This window comes from Labrus bergylta, chromosome 8, assembly GCF_963930695.1.
Source record: "Labrus bergylta chromosome 8, fLabBer1.1, whole genome shotgun sequence".
Taxonomy (NCBI): domain Eukaryota; kingdom Metazoa; phylum Chordata; class Actinopteri; order Labriformes; family Labridae; genus Labrus; species Labrus bergylta.
In genome coordinates, this window is record NC_089202.1 from 32,155,192 (window position 1) to 32,177,120 (window position 21,929).

General features: G+C 42.7%; 1 protein-coding gene across 1 annotated transcript in view; it reads left to right on the forward strand.

Moving 5' to 3' along the window:
• Nucleotides 1-21,929, forward strand: part of LOC110004776 (uncharacterized) — a 55,578-nt gene that overhangs the window by 31,940 nt on the left and 1,709 nt on the right. Inside the window, exons 4-8 of the mRNA XM_065958039.1 lie at nt 4,888-4,958; nt 10,665-10,758; nt 10,962-11,082; nt 16,820-16,938; nt 20,421-21,929. The exon at nt 20,421-21,929 is cut by the window's right edge and continues 1,709 nt beyond it. Coding sequence (XP_065814111.1) covers nt 4,888-4,958; nt 10,665-10,758; nt 10,962-11,082; nt 16,820-16,938; nt 20,421-20,489 — 474 coding nt within the window. The 3' untranslated portion in view covers nt 20,490-21,929. The remainder of the gene's footprint in view (nt 1-4,887; nt 4,959-10,664; nt 10,759-10,961; nt 11,083-16,819; nt 16,939-20,420) is intronic.

Sequence of the window (21,929 nt, forward strand, 5' to 3'; positions counted from 1 at the left end):
CAGGATGCAGGGAAAAAGGCACTCTATCAGTCCTGTGTTAAGGTCCTACATCTTCGTGGTCTGTCGGGAGTGAAAGAGTCGAGGTGGATCGAGTTTTTTGGCCCAGAGGTTTCCCCGAAAGGCAGCTGGCGGTCCCTGTACAAGCTGCCTGTTGAGAAGAGAACAGCAGATCTCCAGTGGAGAGTTGTGCATGGGGTTATAGCCACGAACAGATACAGAGCACACCTTGATCCAGGGGTGGGAGAGGAGTGTTTGTTTTGTTCACTAACTGAAACTTTGTCTCATCTGTTTGTTGAGTGTCCCAGGCTCTCACTCTTGTTTGTCCTTATGAAAAGCTTGTTTGAAGCTCTCGGGGAGGATTTCTCTTATGCATTGTTTGTTTTTGGGCCAAAGTATTCTGCAAAGAAAAAGACTGTACATACACTGATGAACTTTTTATCTGGCTCGGCTAAGTTGGCCATTTGGCTTACACGCAAGAACCGAGCTCAGGGTACTGGCTGTGTGGAACCGGTGCTGGTTCTGGAGGGACTTTTGAAGGCCAGACTAAAGGTTGAATTTGCCTATTATCAAATGATGGACAATGTGCAAGACTTTAATAGTGTATGGGCTGTGGAAGAAGCTTTGTGCTCTGTGGGTGGGGATGGAGAGCTGATTATTCATTTTTGATGCAGTAAATGTTGTTTTTGTTGATGTTGTGATTTTTGTTGCTCTTGTTTTGTTTTATTTTTTATTTATTTATTTATTTCCTTCTCTTGATCTGAGTGATGATGTGACAGTGTTATAATTTTCTCCTGCTAGTGGTAAAATAAAAGGTATTTTGAAAACCAAACCTCTCCTCTCCTCTCACCCTACCTCGCCTCCCTCTCCTCTCCTCTCCTCTCCTCTCCTCTCCTCTCACCCTACCTCGCCTCCCTTCTCCTCTCCTCTCCTCTCCCCTCACCTCCCCTCCCCTCCCCTCCCCTCTCCGCTCCTCTCCTCTCCTCTCCTCTCCGTTTCCGTTTCCGGTGAATGTGAGTGTGAGTGACGGTGGTGGTGTTGCGAGTGGCGCGGAGATTGAATTGTTTGCGTCCGCGTCCGTGCCCGGGGCGGAGGCCGCGTCCGCGTCCGCGCCTGCGCCTGATGCTGAGGCCGTGGCTGAGGTAGAAGTGGCTTCGACCAGCTCTCAGGCTACAGAAAAATCACAGACTGTAGATAATGATAAAACTGAAGATTCCACAAGTTCTGCAGTTGTAGATGTTTCATTGAAGGAAGGTAAGACAGTGTGTTGTAGCCAGGCATCATGTGAAGGAGAGGACATGGATGAAGATTATGAGTCAGACAATGCATCCATTGCTGATTTGCCAAATAGTGGCGAGAGTCGAGGTGGATCAAGTTTTTTGGCCCGGAGGTTTCCCTGAAAGGCAGCTGGCGGTCCCTGTACAAGCTGCCTGTTGAGAAGAGAACAGCAGATCTCCAGTGGAGAGTTGTGCATGGGGTTATAGCCACGAACAGATACAGAGCGCACATTGATCCAGGGGTGGGAGAGGAGTGTTTGTTTTGTTCACTAACTGAAACTTTGTCTCATCTGTTTGTTGAGTGTCCCAGGCTCTCACTCTTGTTTGTCCTTATGAAAAGCTTGTTTGAAGCTCTCGGGGAGGATTTCTCTTATGCAGTGTTTGTTTTTGGGCCAAAGTATTCTGCAAAGAAAAAGACTGTACATACACTGATGAACTTTTTATCTGGCTCGGCTAAGTTGGCCATTTGGCTTACACGCAAGAACCGAGCTCAGGGTACTGGCTGTGTGGAACCGGTGCTGGTTCTGGAGGGACTTTTGAAGGCCAGACTAAAGGTTGAATTTGCCTATTATCAAATGATGGACAATGTGCAAGACTTTAATAGTGTATGGGCTGTGGAAGAAGCTTTGTGCTCTGTGGGTGGGGATGGAGAGCTGATTATTCATTTTTGATGCAGTAAATGTTGTTTTTGTTGATGTTGTGATTTTTGTTGCTCTTGTTTTGTTTTATTTTTTATTTATTTATTTATTTCCTTCTCTTGATCTGAGTGATGATGTGACAGTGTTATAATTTTCTCCTGGTAGTGGTAAAATAAAAGGGATTTTGAAAACCAAACCTCTCCTCTCCTCTCCTCTCCTCTCCTCTCCTGGTCCTCTCCTCTCCTCTCCTCTCCTCTCCTCTGTGTGACAAATAGTCTGATACACTATGTGGAAATTCTCTACTGGGTGCTAAGATGACACACACACACACACACACACACACACACACACACACACACACACACACACGCGCGCATGTGTCAGCAGGATATTATTGTCATATGCTTTGTCATAAATCACGGCCGCAGGCTGGATGCTCCCCCTGTGAGAATGTGCGGGGTTACCTGAAGGGAGATTAGGGTTCATATGGACCCGGTTGCCATGGTTACTGCTGAAATATTGTTATGCTGATGGGATTCATTACTGCCGCTGCAACGCAGCACTCTGGGAGATCATGGCAGCGAGGGACTTCCAGCAGAGCGAGCACACAGCTCAGGGGACAGATTCTGTTTTCATGTTTTTAAAGCTTCTCATGTTTGTTTGTTTGTTTGTTTATTGTTGATTGTTTAGTTCTCATGTTTGTTTGTTTGTTTATTGTTGATTGTTTAGTTCTCATGTTTGTTTGTTTGTTTGTTTATTGTTGATTGTTTAGTTCTCATGTTTGTTTGTTTGTTTATTGTTGATTGTTTAGTTCTCATGTTTGTTTGTTTGTTTATTGTTGATTGTTTAGTTCTCATGTTTGTTTGTTTGTTTATTGTTTAGTTCTCATGTTTGTTTGTTTGTTTATTGTTGATTGTTTAGTTCTCATGTTAGATAGTTTGTTTATTGTTGATTGTTTAGTTCTCATGTGTGTTTGTTTGTTTATTGTTGATTGTTTAGTTCTCATATTTGATTGGTTGTTTGTTGTTTATTGTTTAGTTCTCATGTTTGTTTGTTTGTTTATTGTTTAGTTCTCATGTTTGTTTGTTTGTTTATTGTTTAGTTCTCATGTTTGTTTGTTTGTTTATTGTTGATTGTTTAGTTCTCATGTTTGTTTGTTTGTTTATTGTTGATTGTTTAGTTCTCATGTTTGTTTGTTTGTTTATTGTTTAGTTCTCATGTTTGTTTGTTTGTTTATTGTTGATTGTTTAGTTCTCATGTTTGTTTGTTTGTTTATTGTTGATTGTTTAGTTCTCATGTTTGTTTGTTTGTTTATTGTTTAGTTCTCATGTTTGTTTGTTTGTTTATTGTTGATTGTTTAGTTCTCATGTTAGATAGTTTGTTTATTGTTGATTGTTTAGTTCTCATGTGTGTTTGTTTGTTTATTGTTGATTGTTTAGTTCTCATATTTGATTGGTTGTTTGTTGTTTATTGTTTAGTTCTCATGTTTGTTTGTTTGTTTATTGTTTAGTTCTCATGTTTGTTTGTTTGTTTGTTTATTATTTATTGTTTAGTTCTCATGCTAGATAGTTTGTTTATTGTTGATTGTTTAGTTCTCATGTGTGTTTGTTTGTTTATTGCTGATTGTTTAGTTCTCATGTTTGATTGTTTGTTGATTGTTTAGTTCTCATATTTGATTGTTTGTTTGTTGTTTATTGTTTAGTTCTCATATTTGATTGTTTGTTTGTTGTTTATTGTTTAGTTCTCATGTTTGTTTGTTTGTTTATTGTTTAGTTCTCATGTTTGTTTGTTTGTTTATTGTTTAGTTCTCATGTTTGATAGTTTGTTTATTGTTGATTGTTTAGTTCTCATGTGTGTTTGTTTGTTTATTGTTGATTGTTTAGTTCTCATGTTTGATTGTTTGTTGATTGTTTAGTTCTCATATTTGATTGGTTGTTTGTTGTTTATTGTTTAGTTCTCATGTTTTATTGTTTGTTTATTGTTTAGTTCTCATGTTTGTTTGTTTGTTTATTGTTTAGTTCTCATGTTTGTTTGTTTGTTTGTTTATTATTTATTGTTTAGTTCTCATGTTAGATAGTTTGTTTATTGTTGATTGTTTAGTTCTCATGTGTGTTTGTTGGTTTATTGCTGATTGTTTAGTTCTCATGTTTGATTGTTTGTTGATTGTTTAGTTCTCATATTTGATTGTTTGTTTGTTGTTTATTGTTTAGTTCTCATGTTTGTTTGTTTGTTTATTGTTTAGTTCTCATGTTTGTTTGTTTGTTTATTGTTGATTGTTTAGTTCTCATGTTTGTTTGTTTGTTTGTTTATTGTTTAGTTCTCATGTTTGATTGTTTGTTTATTGTTGATTGTTTAGTTCTCATCAGTCTCTGAAATAAACTCTCACCTGAGAGGAAACTGAGGACGAGACAGGTGAAGAAAACAGAGATTACATTTAGAGTTCAGCGGAGTCAGCTTTCTTCAACATTCTCTTTTTCTTCTTCCTTTTTCCTCCTCTTGTCTCCTTCTTTTCTCTCCTCTTCTTGTTTGTATCCTTTCCTCTTCTTGTCTCCTTCCTTTTCCTCCTCCTTTCATGTCATTCCTTTCCTCTCCTTGTCTCCTTCCCTTTCCTCCTTTTCTTGTGTCCTTCCTTTTCCTCTTCTTGTCTCCTTCCTTTTCCTCCTCTCCTTGTGTCTTTCCTTTCCTCTCCTCATGTCTTTCCTTCCTCTTCCTCTTCCTCTCTTTCCTGTTTCTAGTCTCTTCTTCCTCCCGTCATCGTCTTCTTCTTTCCTTTCCTGTGTTTGAGTTCTTCCTCTTTCATGAGGAGACGTTGATCTCTGTTTCCGACTCTCTGACAGCCAATCACAACAACACAGATGTGTGACATCATCAAACAAACGCAGACGAAGTTAATTACACCTTAAAGGAAACATTAAACTTTAAAAACCTTTAATTTAACGTTTGGTTTTTAAAAATGTCTCTTTGTGATTCGACAGGAAATGAAAAGCAGGTTTGAGTTTGTGACGACAGACGGAGAGAAAGATGCTGAAGTCATCGCTCACAACATGTAAGACTCCTCCTTCACTACCTGTTTCCTTTCCTTCTGACCTTCCTCTGTTTCCTTTCCTCTACTCGTGTCCTTCCTTGTCTTCCTCTTCTTGTGTCCTTCCTTTCCCTCTGTTGTTTCCTTCCTTTCCTCCTCTTCTTGTGTACTTCCTTTCCTCCGCTCCTTGTGTCCTTCCTTTCCTCCTCTCCTTGTGTCCTTCCTTTCCCTCCTCTTCTAGTCACCTTTCTTTCCCTCCTCCTCTCCTCTCCTCTCCTGTCCTTCCTTTTTCTCCTTCTCTTGTGTCCTTCCTGTCCTCTTCTTGTGTACTTCCTTTTCCTCCTCTTCTTGTGTCCTTCCTTATCCTCCTCTTCTTGTGACCTTCCTTTTCCTCCTCTTCTCGTTTCCTTCCTTGTCCTCCTCCCCTGTCCTTCCTTTCCTTTTCTTGTATCCTTCCTTTTCCTCCTCTTCTTGTGTCCTTCCTTATCCTCCTCTTCTTGTGACCTTCCTTTTCCTCCTCTTCTCGTGTCCTTCCTTTTCCTCCTCTCCTTGTGTCCTTCCTTTTTTTCCTCCTCTCCTCTCCTGTCTTTCCTTGTCCTCCTCCCCTGTCCTTCCTTTCCTTTTCTTGTATCCTTCCTTTTCCTGCTCTTCTTCTGTCCTTCCTTGTCCTGCTCCTCTCCTTGTGTTCTTCCTTTTTTTCCTCCTCTCCTCTCCTCTCCTGTCCTTCCTTTCCTCTTCTTTCCTTCCTTTCCTCTTCTTGTGCCCTTCCTTGTCCTCCTCCTCTCCTTGTGTCCTTCTTTTTTTTCCTCCTCTCCTGTCCTTCCTTTCCTCTTCTTGTGTCCTTCCTTTCCTCTTCTTGTGTCCTTCCTTTCCTCTTCCTCTCTCTCCTGTTTCTAGTCTCTTCTTCCTCCCCTCATCTTCTTCTTCTTTCCTTTCCTAACTTTATCGTCCCTGAGGGGAAACAGAGCTTCGGTTTGTGACTTCACATTAGAACAGAAAGAAAAAGTTTTTCTACTAACGATTAAAATGCTTCAAAGTTTTTGTTTTATGCACATTTAGTTTTAGCGTTACCTTCTGCAGCTTCAGGTTTACATTCTTATCGTCTTTAAAGCGTGCTGCTCGCTCGCCCTCTCTCTCTCTCTCTCTCTAATGACGCTCCGTGTGGTTTCTCTGCACATCATCAGCGTCTTGTAGCTCCTCTCTGCATGCAGCCTCAGACGTCTCAGGTTATCAATGACCTGTAGATATTATTATCTTAAGACGTGTTAAAAGATTTATTTACTCGGACAGTGGAGGTGTTTCATAGAGATTGTCGGTTAGGACTCTGTGGGACACTCAGGTGAGAGATGGCGTTCTGTATGATGTCAAGGCGGCGCCCTCTGCCTAGCTGACCAGCGTCCAGCCTTGGAGGGGCGAGCCTGGCTTGACCCTCACCTTCTGAATGCTGCTGCTGGCCTGGAGGAGGAGGGAGGTGTCTCGGCCTTGAAGAGGTATTTTAGCGATGCTGGAGTAGGAAATCAGAGAGAGGAGAGAGAGGAATGACGTGCAGGAGAGGAGCCGCAGGGCGGACTTGAACCCGGGCCGACCGCTTGGAGGACTACAGCCTCTGTGCTTGGGTCGTGACTTGACTGCTAGGCCATCAGCGCCTCGATTCTCAGGAACATTTTTATTGATTGTTTAATCAATTTGACACATTTTCAAAATGTTCAGTCTCTGCAAAACTTAGAAAAGAAACATCCAGACTCTGACCCCTCTTCTCCCGGGGACTTAGAAACTTACATTTAAAATGTCAAGTTTTATGTAAAACAATAAAACTGATAATTTAAGTATGAAAAGAAAACAGAAAGCTGACAATCTTAAACCTCTACAGGATAACAAGAACAGAAAACCACGAGTTCTTAGTTCAATGTTACAACAAACACTGGCTACACAAGAGACGAGACAAGGGGGGCGTGGCCTGATCTGAGGAACGTTTGCAACCACAGACGCAGTGGTTGGTGCACGAGCCCCGTGTGACCCGGGTTCAGTGTCTTACCTGATGCTCCTTTCATGTCATTCCTCGCTCACTGTCCTGTCTCTCCAATAAAGACAGACTGAGATCATACAGGCTAATATATAATGTGTAATACTAGCATAGCATCTTTAATAAAGTGTGTGGTTGTTAGCTCGTGGTCACTTGAAGGTCGTCACTCGGGGACTGATCAGCGGGTCGATTAGTGCTGTCTCAGTGTTTCATTACTTCACAGTGGAACGGGTACAGGTGTTTCCACGACCTCTGCTTCCTGTGATTTAAGAGAATGAAATCATCTGATGAAGGTGTTCACTCTCACGTCCTTCAGATTCTCTAACAGCAGGAGGAGCGTCTGCCTCTCCTCTTCTTCATCACCTCCTGCTGCTCCTCTCGACTCCTCCTCTTTGTTTCTGTTGTCTCTGTCTCTCTCTCTCTCTCTCTCTCTCTCTGTCTCTCTCTCTCTCTCTCTCTCTGTCTCTCTCTCTCTCTCTCTCTGTCTCTCTCTCTCTCTCTCTCTCTGTCTCTCTCTCTCTCTCTCTCTGTCTCTCTCTCTCTCTCTCTGTCTCTCTCTGTCTCTGTCTCTCTCTCTCTGTCTGTCTCTCTCTCTCTCTCTCTCTCTCTCTCTCTCTCTCTCTCTGTCTCTCTCTCTCTCTCTCTGTCTCTCTCTGTCTCTCTCTGTCTCTCTCTGTCTCTCTCTCTCTCTGTCTCTCTCTCTCTCTCTCTGTCTCTCTCTGTCTCTGTCTCTCTCTCTCTGTCTCTCTCTCTGTCTCTCTCTCTCTCTCTCTGTCTCTCTCTGTCTCTGTCTCTCTCTCTCTGTCTCTCTCTCTCTCTCTGTCTGTCTCTCTCTCTCTGTCTCTCTCTGTCTCTCTCTGTCTCTCTCTGTCTGTCTCTCTCTCTCTGTCTCTCTCTGTCTCTCTCTGTCTCTCTCTGTCTCTCTCTGTGTCTCTCTGTCTCTCTCTGTCTGTCTCTCTGTCTCTCTCTGTCTGTCTCTCTCTCTCTGTCTCTCTCTGTCTCTCTCTGTCTCTCTCTGTCTGTCTCTCTGTCTCTCTCTGTCTGTCTCTCTCTCTCTCTCTCTCTCTCTCTGTCTCTCTCTGTCTCTCTCTGTCTCTCTCTCTCTCTGTCTCTCTCTGTCTCTCTCTGTCTCTGTCTCTCTCTCTCTGTCTCTCTCTCTCTCTCTGTCTGTCTCTCTCTCTCTGTCTCTCTCTGTCTCTCTCTGTCTCTCTCTCTGTCTCTCTCTCTCTCTCTCTGTCTCTCTCTCTGTCTCTCTCTCTCTCTCTCTCTCTCTCACTCTCTCTGTCTCTCTCGCCCTCTCTCTCTCTCTCTTTGTCTCTATCTCTCTCTTTCTCTCTCTCTGTCAGTCTCTCTCTCTCTCTCTCTCTCTCTCTCTGTCTCTCTCTCTCTCTCTCTGTCTCTCTATCTCTCTCTCTGTCTCTCTCTCTCTCTCTCTGTCTCTCTCTCTCAGTCTCTCTCTGTCTGTCTCTCTATCTCTCTCGCCCTCTCTCTCTCTCTTTGTCTCTATCTCTCTCTCTTTCTCTCTCTCTGTCTCTCTCTCTGTATCTCTCTCGCCCTCTCTCTCTCTCTCTCTTTGTCTCTCTCTCTCGCCCTCTCTCTCTCTCTATGTCTCTCTCTCTCTCTCGCCCTTTGTCTCTCTCACTTTCCTCCTTTTCATCACCATACTCCTCCTCAAATTATTATTCACCAAACTTCTAATTATACTTCTTTTTCTTCAGACACAGACACACACACACACACACACACACACACACACACACACACACAATTGTTTATTTATTTTCTAGTCTTCTGACGACTCACACCTCAGGTTACTCCTACACATTCACACACTGATGGTAGAGGCCGCTCTGTTTCTACATGTTTACATCCAACAACAGCTGCTCTCACAGACGCTGCACAGGTAACGAAGAAAATAAAGATCTGAAGACTTCAGACAAACATGAAGGATGCTAACGCAGCTCCATGTCTTAAAGACGGATCTGAAGATGGAGAAGGAGACGTCAATTCAGTCGTTTCAAAGTCGATCTAATAGAACAATAACCTCCAACAGGGAGAATGGCGTCTCTCTCATGTCCACAGAGCGCCCCGATCGCCTCAGCACTATGTAACTTTGTCAGCGGGTCGAGGTCGTCTGGTGAGAAGGTCGTACGGCTTTATGGTAATTCACACAGCAGCCTTCAGCTACAAAGCAGCCAGTTAGCCCGTCTCTGTACTGTTTGATACAATGGCTGAGAGGAAGAGAGAGAGAGAGAGAGAGTGAGCGAGCGAGGAGCAGAGTGTACCTGCAGATATTATTCAGAACAGATTGAGACGCAGTGACATGCTCGAGGGGCTTTCCTGAACCTGTCGAGAGCTGGAGAGAAATGAAACCTCCCAACAGCCAATCAGAGAGAGTCCTCTCACCGACAGCGCTGACTGAAAAAAGGCCAACTGGGGCAGACGGGTAGCGACGGAGCCGGACACACCGCAAAAACTAGGGCGACCACCGCTCACTGAGGATCCAACTAGAACCGACGGCCGACGCTCTCCTCGGTGTGTCGGGGCGTTAAGAGAACAAAGAGAGTAACGTGCTTAAAAACTTTCTTCATGGAGTCTCCGGGGAAGTTGGGTGCAGGATGGTGGATCTGTTGCAGAAGAATTCACACAAAATGAGTCAGGAAGTAAAAAATATTTCAAAGTAGATCTTTAAACAGATTCACTGATGTAATGATAATACTTCACCGGCCTCTCAGAGGACGACGTACACATCTGTAGATTTAAAGTAAAGCTTCCACATCACAGAGCACAAACGATGAAGAAAGGCACCTGGTGATAAAGAACTTTTTCATTATCAGGCAGACTGTGACATAAACCTCCCAGCCAAATCTTCAGAGCCACTTTGAAAACCTCACAAGCTGCTGATTATTTCCAGTTTTCAGGCAATCTGCTTCTCAACTTCAGCGCCAAGTACAGAAAAGTTTTTCTTCTGCGTGTTCTCTGAAACTTCAGAGGGACAAAGTCAGCGGAGAAACAATCTGTATTTTTATCTTTCCTTCTGTTTTCAACCCGTCATGGTATCAATATGATAAAGTCAATAATTTAGCTTCATCTGGGATTAAAGGTGACATCTCCTCCTCCTCTTCTTCAGTTTAAATAAGTCTCAGAGCTCCTCAAAACATGTGTGTGAAGTTTCTTGTTCTAAATCCACTCTGATCCTGTATTTGATCATGTCTATAAACCCCTCTATTTCAGCCCTGCTCAGAACAGGCTGTTTCTGTGTCTGTACCTTTAAATATGTAAATGAGCTGTGTCTGACCACGCCCCCTCTCTGGAAGGACTTGGGTGTACTCGGTCTTTCTCGCTCCATGTCCTATTGTTTACGGTGAGAAGGCAGACTCAGAGGGCAGAACAAACACCTAGCTGTGGGAGTGTCACCCACCTGGGGGAGGGGCTACTGCCCTTTGTGATGTCATGAAGGGAAAATCTCCAAACGGCCTGTTTGAGACCACATTTTCTGAAAAGTGGAGCAGGGAGAAGATGGAGAGGATGGACTTCTCTCATCATTGGGGGGTTTGTAGACTAGAGACACATGTTAGAGTTAGAGGAACATGGAGAAGTGGATTATATAGAATATAAATATATACTTAAATAAAGTAAGAATCTGGATTTTTAGAAGAACGAGTGTTCTGGCGTGAGTTTGACTGCTTTGGTTTCTGTCTCTTCAGGAAGCTGGCGGAGGAGAAATACGAGGAGATCCACACCCGCAGGAGGGAGCTGAGGAGCCGCCATTTTGAAAAAGTCAGCCTGGATGTTTTAAATGTAAGAAATGTAAATACAGTCATATTTAATTCCCCCCACAGGCTTTATGCGAGCAGCTCTTGGAGGCTTCCTGAAGAAATAATCCTCTCACAGGTTAATTATAACCGCCTGTGTCTCCGAGCGAGTTGCTGAAGGTTTCCTCTGAACGCCACTCTGCTGGAAAAAAAGAAGCTAATTAGCTCCTTTTCCCTCCCAAACGACAGGGGAGCAGAGAGCAGGGAGTCTGTCAGCCAATCAGCATCCAGGATCACCAAACACCAGGAGGCTCACAGCCAATCAGGACACAGGGTGCAGGAGAGACGTCGCAGGCCGAGCAGCAGCACGGTGAGAAAAACTTTCTCGTCGTGCTCAGGCCCGGTTAGTTCTGGAGCAGTGTGAGTGCAGGCCAGTGGGGGCGGCGGGGCTTAATGGTTAAGCTTGAAAAGGGGGCAAACTTTAAACTTCTCAAAGACACACTGAGGGTCTTATTCTCCTCTGACTGATGCAGCAGGAGAATCTTTGCTTTACTTTTGTTCATTTTTGGGAACTGATCGCTCCCAAAAACATGTTATACCTCGATGCTCGTCTTTCTTACACTTCCTCTCAGAAGTGTTCTTGTCTCTGTCTCTTGACTCTCTCATCATAAACTTTAATTAGTTCTGACGTTCATCTTCACCTAAACAAGGATTTTATGCTTCTTCCAATAACGTCTGCTCCCTAATGACTCCATGGTCTTTGTGTTGAAGCCTGAAGAGTCAAACTGTTGAATAAACTCATCATGGTCACAGCCGCTCTGTAGACGCTTAATCACAGCTGATGCATGTCACCCGGCTGATTTCATTGTGTGTAATTGGCACTCGTCCGTGTGCAGGTGTGGTCTGTGTTTGTAATAAAGTTATCTGCCATGTTCTCTCTCTCTCTCTCTCTCTCTCTCTCTCTCTCTCTCTCTCTCTCTCTCTCTCTCTCTCTCTCTCGCTCAGAGTCACACTAATGAGATTAACGTCCGGGCTGAAGCACAAACGCTCTCTGGAGATTTCAGTGTTTGAGAAACTTAATCATGTGTTTATGTGGAGGAGCTGTGGGTATTAAAGAGGCCAGAAGCCATAAATCTCATTAAATGAGTGTCAGCTCTGACGCACGGCTCACAGCAGAGAGAGAGAGAGAGAGAGGACTTTCATATTTCTGCTCTTATCGTCACAGAAAGGTAGTTTAGTTTGAGCTTCAGTCGATACGACCTGTCGGTGTGAGTGTTTGTTGGACAGCAGAGACTCGAGTGTGTTGGAGCGATCTATGGAGAGGAGGCGTCAGGTTGTTATGTTGGAGCCTGAAGTGACCATATTTAGACGAGTGGGAGGAGCCAGAGAGGGAGGAGGGGGCTGTGAATGCTAAGCTAATTATCTGCACCTGTGGCTAATTCATTAGCAGCTAATGATCTAGTTAGCGTGTGTGTGTTTTCTGCAGGATGACTCCTGCGCACGAGACCGCCATGAATCCATGAATCAATGAATGTATGATGAACGCTGGCCGGTCGTCAGTTTGTTCGATACTTCCATATTTTAGATACCACGTCATTTAAAACGATGCGACTTTGTAATTTTAATGATTGATGGTTTCCAGAAATACCAAAGCTGTCAAAAAAAAGAAGTAGAGGAAGTTCTAATGATGTCGTTTCCTGTTTGTCAACTAAAGTCTAACCCACAATCTAAACCCACAAAAAAGTCGGATGATCTTGTAGTTCTCCTGTGATCTTGTAATTCTCTTGTGATCTTGTAGTTCTCTGTGATCTTGTAGTTCTCTTGTGATCTTGTAGTTCTCTGTGATCTTGTAGTTCTCTTGTGATCTTGTAGTTCTCTTGTGATCTCGTAGTTCTCTTGTGATCTCGTAGTTCTCCTGTGATCTCGTAGTTCTCTTGTGATCTCGTAGTTCTCTTGTGATCTCGTAGTTCTCTTGTGATCTCGTAGTTCTCTTGTGATCTCGTAGTTCTCTTGTGATCTTGTAGTTCTCCTGTGATCTTGTAGTTCTCTTGTGATCTTGTAGTTCTCTGTGATCTTGTAGTTCTCTTGTGATCTCGTAGTTCTCCTGTGATCTCGTAGTTCTCTTGTGATCTTGTAGTTCTCTTGTGATCTTGTAGTTCTCTTGTGATCTCGTAGTTCTCTTGTGATCTCGTAGTTCTCCTGTGATCTCGTAGTTCTCTTGTGATCTCGTAGTTCTCTTGTGATCTCGTAGTTCTCTTGTGATCTCGTAGTTCTCTTGTGATCTTGTAGTTCTCCTGTCATCTTGTAGTTCTCCTGTGATCTTGTAGTTCTCTTGTGATCTTGTAGTTCTCCTGTGATCTTGTAGTTCTCTTGTGATCTTGTAGTTCTCATGTGATCTTGTAGTTCTCTTGTGATCTTGTAGTTCTCTTGTGATCTTGTAGTTCTCTTGTGATCTTGTAGTTCTCCTGTGACTTTGTGGAATTTGTGGGTCAGGCACCTAATTTTCTATTGTTTATTCTTCTTGGTTTGAAAGATAAGATATAAAAACAAAGAACAGAAGAGAACATTTGAAAGTTAAACAGAGACTTCCCCCCCCTTCCCCACCTTCATTCAGTTATAAACTAATAAAACATTTCTGTGTGAAAATATCAGCTCCCCCTCCTGACGCCTCGGGCAGTTTAACGCGGAGCAGACAGAAACACGTTCAGAAAAACAAAGTTTAATTTGATGTATTTTACTTCATGTTTCTGAGAAGGTCTGTTCTGGCCTCCAGCAGTCACCATGGAAACGTGAAAAACGTTTTTCATCGTGTGTTCATTAAAAGTTCATGTTTCTGTCTCCGTGTGAAGCAGCGTCGCCTCTCAGACGGTGAACAGGTGAGAACATGTGTGAAACTCAACTGGATCCAGATCTCCCCGAGGTCTGATACCAGTCCACATGGACCTGAGGGTCCCGGTTTGTGCATATCCAGATTTCAGAAACCGGGATAAGTCCTTACCCCGATGATTAGAAAACTTATTATGCTACCTGCAGATCTCAGAATAAACAGGATACTGGGAGCGCTGTAAGCCTAGCGGGTATGTCGAGTTATACAGAGGGTACAGTCCTCGTTGCAGCGGTTTGAATCCAGCCTTGCCCTTTCCTGCGGGTCATCTTCTGCTCAGTGATGGAGCTGATGGAAGGGATATCTACTGCAATAGACAGCAGGGAATACACAGTGGGGGTCTTTATTGACTTAAAGAAGGCTTTTGACACGATTGACCATGGTTTACTCTTGAAGAAAATGGAAAGATATGGTGTAAAAGGAAATGCTCATGAATGGCTTAAAAGTTACCTAGATGACAGAAATCAGTATGTACATATGAACAATGTTGATTCTGATTTGCAAAAAGTCATGTATGGGGTCCCACAAGGCTCTGTGCTGGGCCCAAAACTATTTATTATGTACATTAATGATATATGTGATGTTTCGAAAGTACTAAAGTGTGTTTTGTTTGCCAACGGCACCAGTTTGTACTGCTCTGGAAAAGATATTGAGCAGCTCCTGAATGCAGTGGAAAAGGAATTAACAATTCTAAAGAGGTGGTTAATAAGCTGTCATTGAACCTAAGCAAAACAAAATGTATTATCTTTGGCAATAGAAAAATTAATAAACAGGCTAAACTCAAGATCAATGATGTTGAAATTGAACGTGTAAATGAAAATACATTTTTGGGCATCATAATAGATAATAAACTCAGCTGGAAATCACAGATACAGAATTTGAAATCAAAAATATCAAAAAATATTGCTATATTGTATAAAATGAAAAATATTTTGAATCAGAACTCACTTTATATGTTGTACTGCATTGTTCCATACATTATGTACTGCGTGGAAGTATGGGGTAACACATATAAAACAAACATAAACCCAATTTTCATACTTCAAAAGAAAGCCATCAGAATTGTGAATCATACAATTACTATGAATTAACAAATCCACTATTCATCAAACTACACACTTTAAAACTAGAAGATCTAGCTGACCTCAACACTGCTGTTATAATGTACAAGGCACAGAATAATGCACTTCCATACTGCATCCAGGAACTGTTCAGGGCTAGAGAAAGTAAATTTAAACTAAGGGGAACATGTATATTCAAAACTTCAAGAGCGAGAACTAACACCAAAAGTAGGTGCTTATCTGTTCAAGGGGTTAACCTATGGAACAACTTCAGCCCAATTCACACATACTCCGTGCGCGCCGCGGTCCGTCAGCGCAGCGCACTACGTTGTACTTAGCCTCCACTCTAGTCAATCATTGTGCTCACACAGGGCGCGCCGCGGTCCGTCTCCAGCGCGTGTCACCGACGGCACTACGCTCTGCTCCGTTTCAAATACGCAGCGAGTCTATTTTCACCGGAGTACGCTGCAAGTTCGCGTCAAGTTGGACAGAATATGACAGCCCGGACAGGAAGTCAGACAAGGAAATGCACAGAGCATCCGGTCAATTTCAAAATAAAACATCATATACGGACTCACGATCGTATTTTTCATCACTTTATCAACATGACGTCAAAACAGGAACCGGATTAACAATAATGCATCCTCAGAAAGACAAAGCAACATGTTGTTTGCATGTTTTTCTCTTTATCCCGCGGGATCTTGTAGTTCTCTTGTAATGTGTCATGGGTGTGCTCCGTTACTCTGACGTCGCAGAAACAGATCCAGTGTGAATGGGTGCGAGCCGTCCGACGGAGCAAAAACGTGGCGCTGACGGAGCGCGGCGCGCACGGAGTATGTGTGAATTGCGGGTTAGACAACAAATTAAAAATGTGCAGCTCAATTAGAAAATTCAATAAACTGTTAAAATGCAGGATAATAGAAAAAAATAAAACATCATTATGTTAATGACACCAACAGCAGTACTAATACTGTTGCTATAATTATATATATAATCTAGTTATGTACATGATCTATATCTATATATATATATAATTTTTTTCCTTTTATTGTTTTGATTTGGTTAACTGACAACTGTTTTGTGAAATCAGGTTACTTTGTTTGTTTGTTTTTTGTCGCTATTCTTGTTTTGATATACTGTATAAATGAGATGTTCGAAGGGTAGGCATAATAAGCCTCGGCTTCATCCTACACCTTTTCGGCCATTGTTTTTTTTTTTAAATTTTGTTATTGTTCGTGTATGCTTTGTGGTCATGGACCAAAATAAATATTTACTACTACTACTCTCTCCTCCCAACATTTCCTTTCTCTCTTCAGCTGTCCTATCAAGGCAAAAAGGCTCAAAAATACTGGATACATGTAGATGCTTACCTCGGTTTCTGAAAGCTAACGACTACCTCAGAACATGTGCGACCAAATTGGTCCCCTCTATTTCAGAACGTCACTCTGGTTGTTCTGAACTCGTCTTGAAGCGTCTCTGGTCTCGTTTTGTCTCGAGTTTATTCAGCTTAGACTTCCTGTCACTTCTGCTCCCTTGGCCCCGCCCCCGCTGTCTGATCCCAGCCGTGTGATTGGCTGCCCGGGGAGGAAGAGACCTGAGAGGGGGTACATGAATTTAACATCGTCTCATCGTTAAAAGTCTCCGAGCTCGTTAGCAGGAATAATAATGGAGGCAGAGCACCTGTTCGTGGTGACAGATGAAACCCTCACAGACTGAAACCTCAGGGAGACTTTTCTCCGTCTTTTCACTAAACTTCTGACTTCTCTCCTCCTTATTTAACCGCTCCACGTCTCTGTGAGTGCCCTCGATCAGCTCAGCAGCTTAAAGAGCTTCACCTTTTCATTTAAAGTATTTACACACTTTAGTCTGCAACTCTGGAGATCTGACATGAACTTTGACTTTCTCACTGTTACCGCCCTCTAGTGGTCACACTCCTTACTTTGCTGCAGGTATGCACAGCTGTACTCAGGTACAGTGGGACATCACAGGTGGGTGTGGCCTACATCTTACCTTATACAAAAATCTAACAGAGATGTCAGCGACTCTCATAATTAACGTGTGTGTGTGTGTGTGTGTGTGTGTGTGTGTGTGTGTGTGTGTGTGTGTGTGTGTGTGTGTGTGTGTGTGTGTGTGTGTGTGTGTGTGTGTGTGTGTGTGTGTAGATATCCCAGAGGATCCTCAGGCTGCAGAGGTTTATTATGACCAGGACGGGTTGGATTCTTGTTCAGAGGACGAAGACACTGAAACACCTGCGGAGACACTTTACCTGTCTGACCCACAGGTGAGTCTGTGTGTGTGAGTCTGTGTGTGTGTGAGTGTGTGTGTGTGTGTGTGTGTGTTTATTATCTTTGTTGGAATACCCGTTTGTCTTTGTTTTTCTTTTTGCAGAAAACTCAATCGGAGAATGTCAGAGTTTATGATGAATGATAATGAGAAAATAAAAACCAGAGAGAGTAATTTAGTGAATAACACATCTCTCTCTTCTGATTTCCTACTCGATGAAGCCCATCCACCAAAAAAGGGCGGAAATCTATAAATACGGATGTTCCCATTTAGGAAAGATAAATAAAATGACCTGAAGAATTTAAATATACGAGCAGGGATTGAGTATTTCTTTCTCAAACTTCCAGACAGTTGGCTGATTAATTTTTTGTTTCTGCAGTAATTATCTCGTTATTATTCAGTCTTTGTATTAATTGTCTACATGTGTGTGATGTTTGTTATTTATTTATTTAAAGACAATAAAACTGTTGAACACGGTTGGAGCTCATGAGGATGCAGAGACGAGTGTAGTGTGTGTTTGTGTTTACACTCGGCTCATCCTCGTTATAATCCGGAGTTAAAAAGGCCTCATTCAGGAAATCTGCCTTATTAGGGAAGCACAACATAGTGTGTGTGTGTGTGTGTGTGTGTGTGTGTGTGTGTGTGTGTGTGTGTGTGTGTGTTAGCATTAGCATGGATTAGCAGGCTGAGCTGCAGCTTTGATTTCAGCGGCTGGTTTCATGTTTTAATGCGTCTGGGCTTAAATTATCATAATATGATTCTCACAGCGAGCCGGGGAGGTCCTCTAATTAGAGAGTTAGAGACACACACACACACACATACATGCAACCACGCACACACACAGACACAGACACACACACAAAGCTGGGCAGCTTATTAACCATTAAAGAAAATACAAAGCTTCCTGTAAAAATAAACTTTCTTTAAAAACAAACTTGCTGTTTGTTTTTAAAGGTCGCGACGCTGCCGCTCAGCTGATAAGATTCAGTTAAAGTTAGAATCTGACTTTTAAAACTGAACATCCAAGTCAACAACAACAGCCTTTCTAAGAGGTGACCTCATCGCAGTCTGTCGCTCAGTGTGCGGGCGAAGCAGCTCAACAACGATGTCCATGACACGAGTACATTTTCTCGTTATTTCTCTGCAATGACCATTTTCATTATCAAGGGATGAGCCAGGAGGAGGGGCTGCAACGAACATTGTCACTGTCACAGTTTATTTCTCTGAGAACACAGATAAATGTCGCCCTGTGACCCGGAGACTTTCAATCCAGTCAGGATCTCTTTTATTATCTCCATGGGAACGGAGCCTTCTTCAAATATCACTTTCTTCTAAATCAAACACGAGCGAGGAACAATTTCAAACTGTGTGCTCATCATCTCACACGGGCCGAAACACACACACACACACACACACACACACACACACACACACACACACACACACACACACAGACACACAGACACACACACACACACACACACACACACACACACACACACACACACACACACACACAGACACACAGACACACAGACACACACACACACACACACACACACACACACACACACACACACAGATACTGAACATTTCAGTATGGATACTAACTTCCTGGTTTCATGCAGTATGGATCAGATGCGTGCTTTCAGGAAATGAATTGTATTTTACCCACAATGCTGTGCACAATTAAACGTAAATCGTCACTTCACGTCCGCCTCCAAATCAAAACAAATGAGCGTGGATTAATTGAATCAATTTTTAATCTACAGTTAAAGTCCCGACTGAAATCACTACTTTAAATTAACAAGAAAATAAAACAAAAGTCTGCATTATTATAAAACCTTTCTCCCTCTATTTAAATAATGAGTTCTCTATTTAAATAATGAGTTCACTATTTAAATAATGATTTCTCTATTTAAATAATGATTTCTCTATTTAAATAATGATTTAACTATTTAAATAATGATGTCACTATTTAAATAATGAGTTCTCTATTTAAATAATGAGTTCACTATTTAAATAATGAGTTCACTATTTAAATAATGAGTTCACTATTTAAATAATGAGTTCACTATTTAAATAATGATTTCTCTATTTAAATAATGATTTCTCTATTTAAATAATGATTTCTCTATTTAAATAATGATTTAACTATTTAAATAATGATTTCACTATTTAAATGTGTCTTTATTGGTTTATTTTATATTCTGTATATTACTGTCTTTCATTTGTTCTTTATGTACTGTATGTTATTAAGTTATTTAATCTTTTACTTGATTTACATTGTGATATTGTTTTTTGTTTACCTGACTGTATATGAGCATTACTCTTCTTCAATAAAAAAAACAAAAAAAACAAAAAAAAACGGGTGGATGCGGCCGATTCGGGAAACGTAAATGACGTCACTTCCTCACTGAATGAATCAGAAGAAGTAGGAACAAATATCTGCCTACTGTGTGTGCATACTGAAGAGTAGGTACTAACAGTATGCAGCACGGATAGTAGGTACTGCATACTGAATAGTAGGTACTAACAGTATGCAGCACGGATAGTAGGTACTGCATACTGAAGAGTAGGTACTAACAGTATGCAGCACGGATAGTAGGTACTGCATACTGAAGAGTAGGTACTAACAGTATGCAGCACGGATAGTAGGTACTGCATACTGAAGAGTAGGTACTAACAGTATGCAGCACAGATAGTAGGTACTGCATACTGAAGAGTAGGTACTAACAGTATGCAGCACGGATAGTAGGTACTGCATACTGAAGAGTAGGTACTAACAGTATGCAGCACGGATAGTAGGTACTGCATACTGAAGAGTAGGTACTAACAGTATGCAGCACAGATAGTAGGTACTGCATACTGAAGAGTAGGTACTAACAGTATGCAGCACAGATAGTAGGTACTGCATACTGAAGAGTAGGTACTAACAGTATGCAGCACAGATAGTAGGTACTGCATACTGACAGATTGAGTAGGTACTACAGTATGTAGGGATACAGCCCTGCAGATAACCAGCAGCACCTTAAGCACTGACACTGTGCACTGTGAAACCTGACACCACCAAGTCCCTACAGGGCTGTCAGGGTACTGCAAAGTTCAATATTATTTAATTAATAAACAAACAATATCGATACCTGTTTGAAACCATGGCAACAAGAATAGAAGTCCTACACAGCCAATGTTGGATTATTTCTCCTTTTCCCCTTGAAAACAACGTGCAGGACGGCGTGCAGAGTTTTTTATACATTCTTTGATGATTAAAAACAAGAAATGAGACGATACTTGGTGACCTAACCCTGATAACAAATACGTATCTATTTTGTTTTGTTTTCACTAGAATTGAATCAAAGAAATTAAAATATCCTGTATCATGATGACCAAAAGCTTCATGTTAAATCTGAAACCGGCTCCTCTGTCAATACTTCTGATTCTCTAAGTTGGTTCTCTCTCTCTCTCTCTTTCTCACATCAGCTTCCAGTCATCTGTAGGTTTTTAACCACCGCACATTACAGCGCCGTTCACAGCCACTCTAGTCAGTGATTGTGTTTCCACAGCACGCCCCTCAGAGGCCGTCTCCAGAGCGTGCCAGCAGCGCCGCTCTGCTCTGCTCCGCTCCGCTCCGCTCCGCTCTGCTCCAGAGTCCTCCAAGGCATCCAAACCCCGAGGAGGACAAATCGTCTTGTTATCTCCGTGTTTCTAAATATTCCTCTGCTGTCAGTGTGACTCAAATATTTAACAAACAGCATGTGAGCAGACTTCCTGTGCGTGCGTGCGTGCGTGCGTGCGTGCGTGCGTGCGTGCGTGCGTGCGTGGACATGATGGAGGTCTGATCAGCTGAAGATGTCTGAGGACAGACGGTCAGTAGGAGGTGAAAGAACTCAAAGACAGCTGCTCCATCAAACCACACATCAGACGTTTCAGAGTTTCTTTCTTATTTCTGAGGAACTGAGGAACCGTCCAATCAGGAGGCTGAGTCACATCGGTGTTTAAAACGCAGTCTGGTTTGTGGGTAAAAAGGTTTAAACTGTCGAGCTCAGATGAAGCCTGTGAGGAGGTTCCTGGTTTGAATCCCCGTCCTTCAGGAGTCTCTCTGTGAGGGGGTTCCTGGTTTGAATCCCCGTCCTTCATGAGTCTCTCTGTGAGGGGGTTCCTGGTTTGAATCCCCGTCCTTCATGAGTCTCTCTGTGAGGGGGTTCCTGGTTTGAATCCCCGTCCTTCAGGAGTCTCTCTGTGAGGAGGTTCCTGGTTTGAATCCCCGTCCTTCAGGAGTCTCTCTGTGAGGGGGTTCCTGGTTTGAATCCCCGTCCTTCATGAGTCTCTCTGTGAGGGGGTTCCTGGTTTGAATCCCCGTCCTTCAGGAGTCTCTCTGTGAGGAGGTTCCTGGTTTGAATCCCCGTCCTTCAGGAGTCTCTCTGTGAGGAGGTTCCTGGTTTGAATCCCCGTCCTTCAGGAGTCTCTTTGTGTGGAGGTTCCTGGAATTTGATTGGTGTTGTGATGCACCTATCAAATTCATACTACCGTTATGTCCCGCCTTCTTATCTTCTGATTGGTTTTATCCTGTTGTAGCAGCAAATCCAAGGCCAAGTGAAAGTGTTGATTTTGAGGTTGAAATGGAAGGATGGATATGTGATGCTGTACCTCGCTCCTACACTGTCACCATGGGAGCAGCTTGTCAATCCCAGGTAGCCCCGCCCCTGACTCCTCCCCCCTCTTCCTAAATAGGATCATAATTGACAAAATGAACATCATGCTGATTTGAAGAAGATTTAACAACAACATGAGAATGTTTACTGAGGGAATAAATCAGCTGAGGAGTCGCCCCCTGGTGGTCATCGCCCCCTGGTGGTCATCGCCCCCTGGTGGTCATCGCCCCCTGGTGGTCATCGCCCCCTGGTGGTCATCGCCCCCTGGTGGTCATCGTCCCGCGCTGTAGACCTCGTTATCTCTGCCGTCAGTCGGAGTGACAGATGGATGATAGTT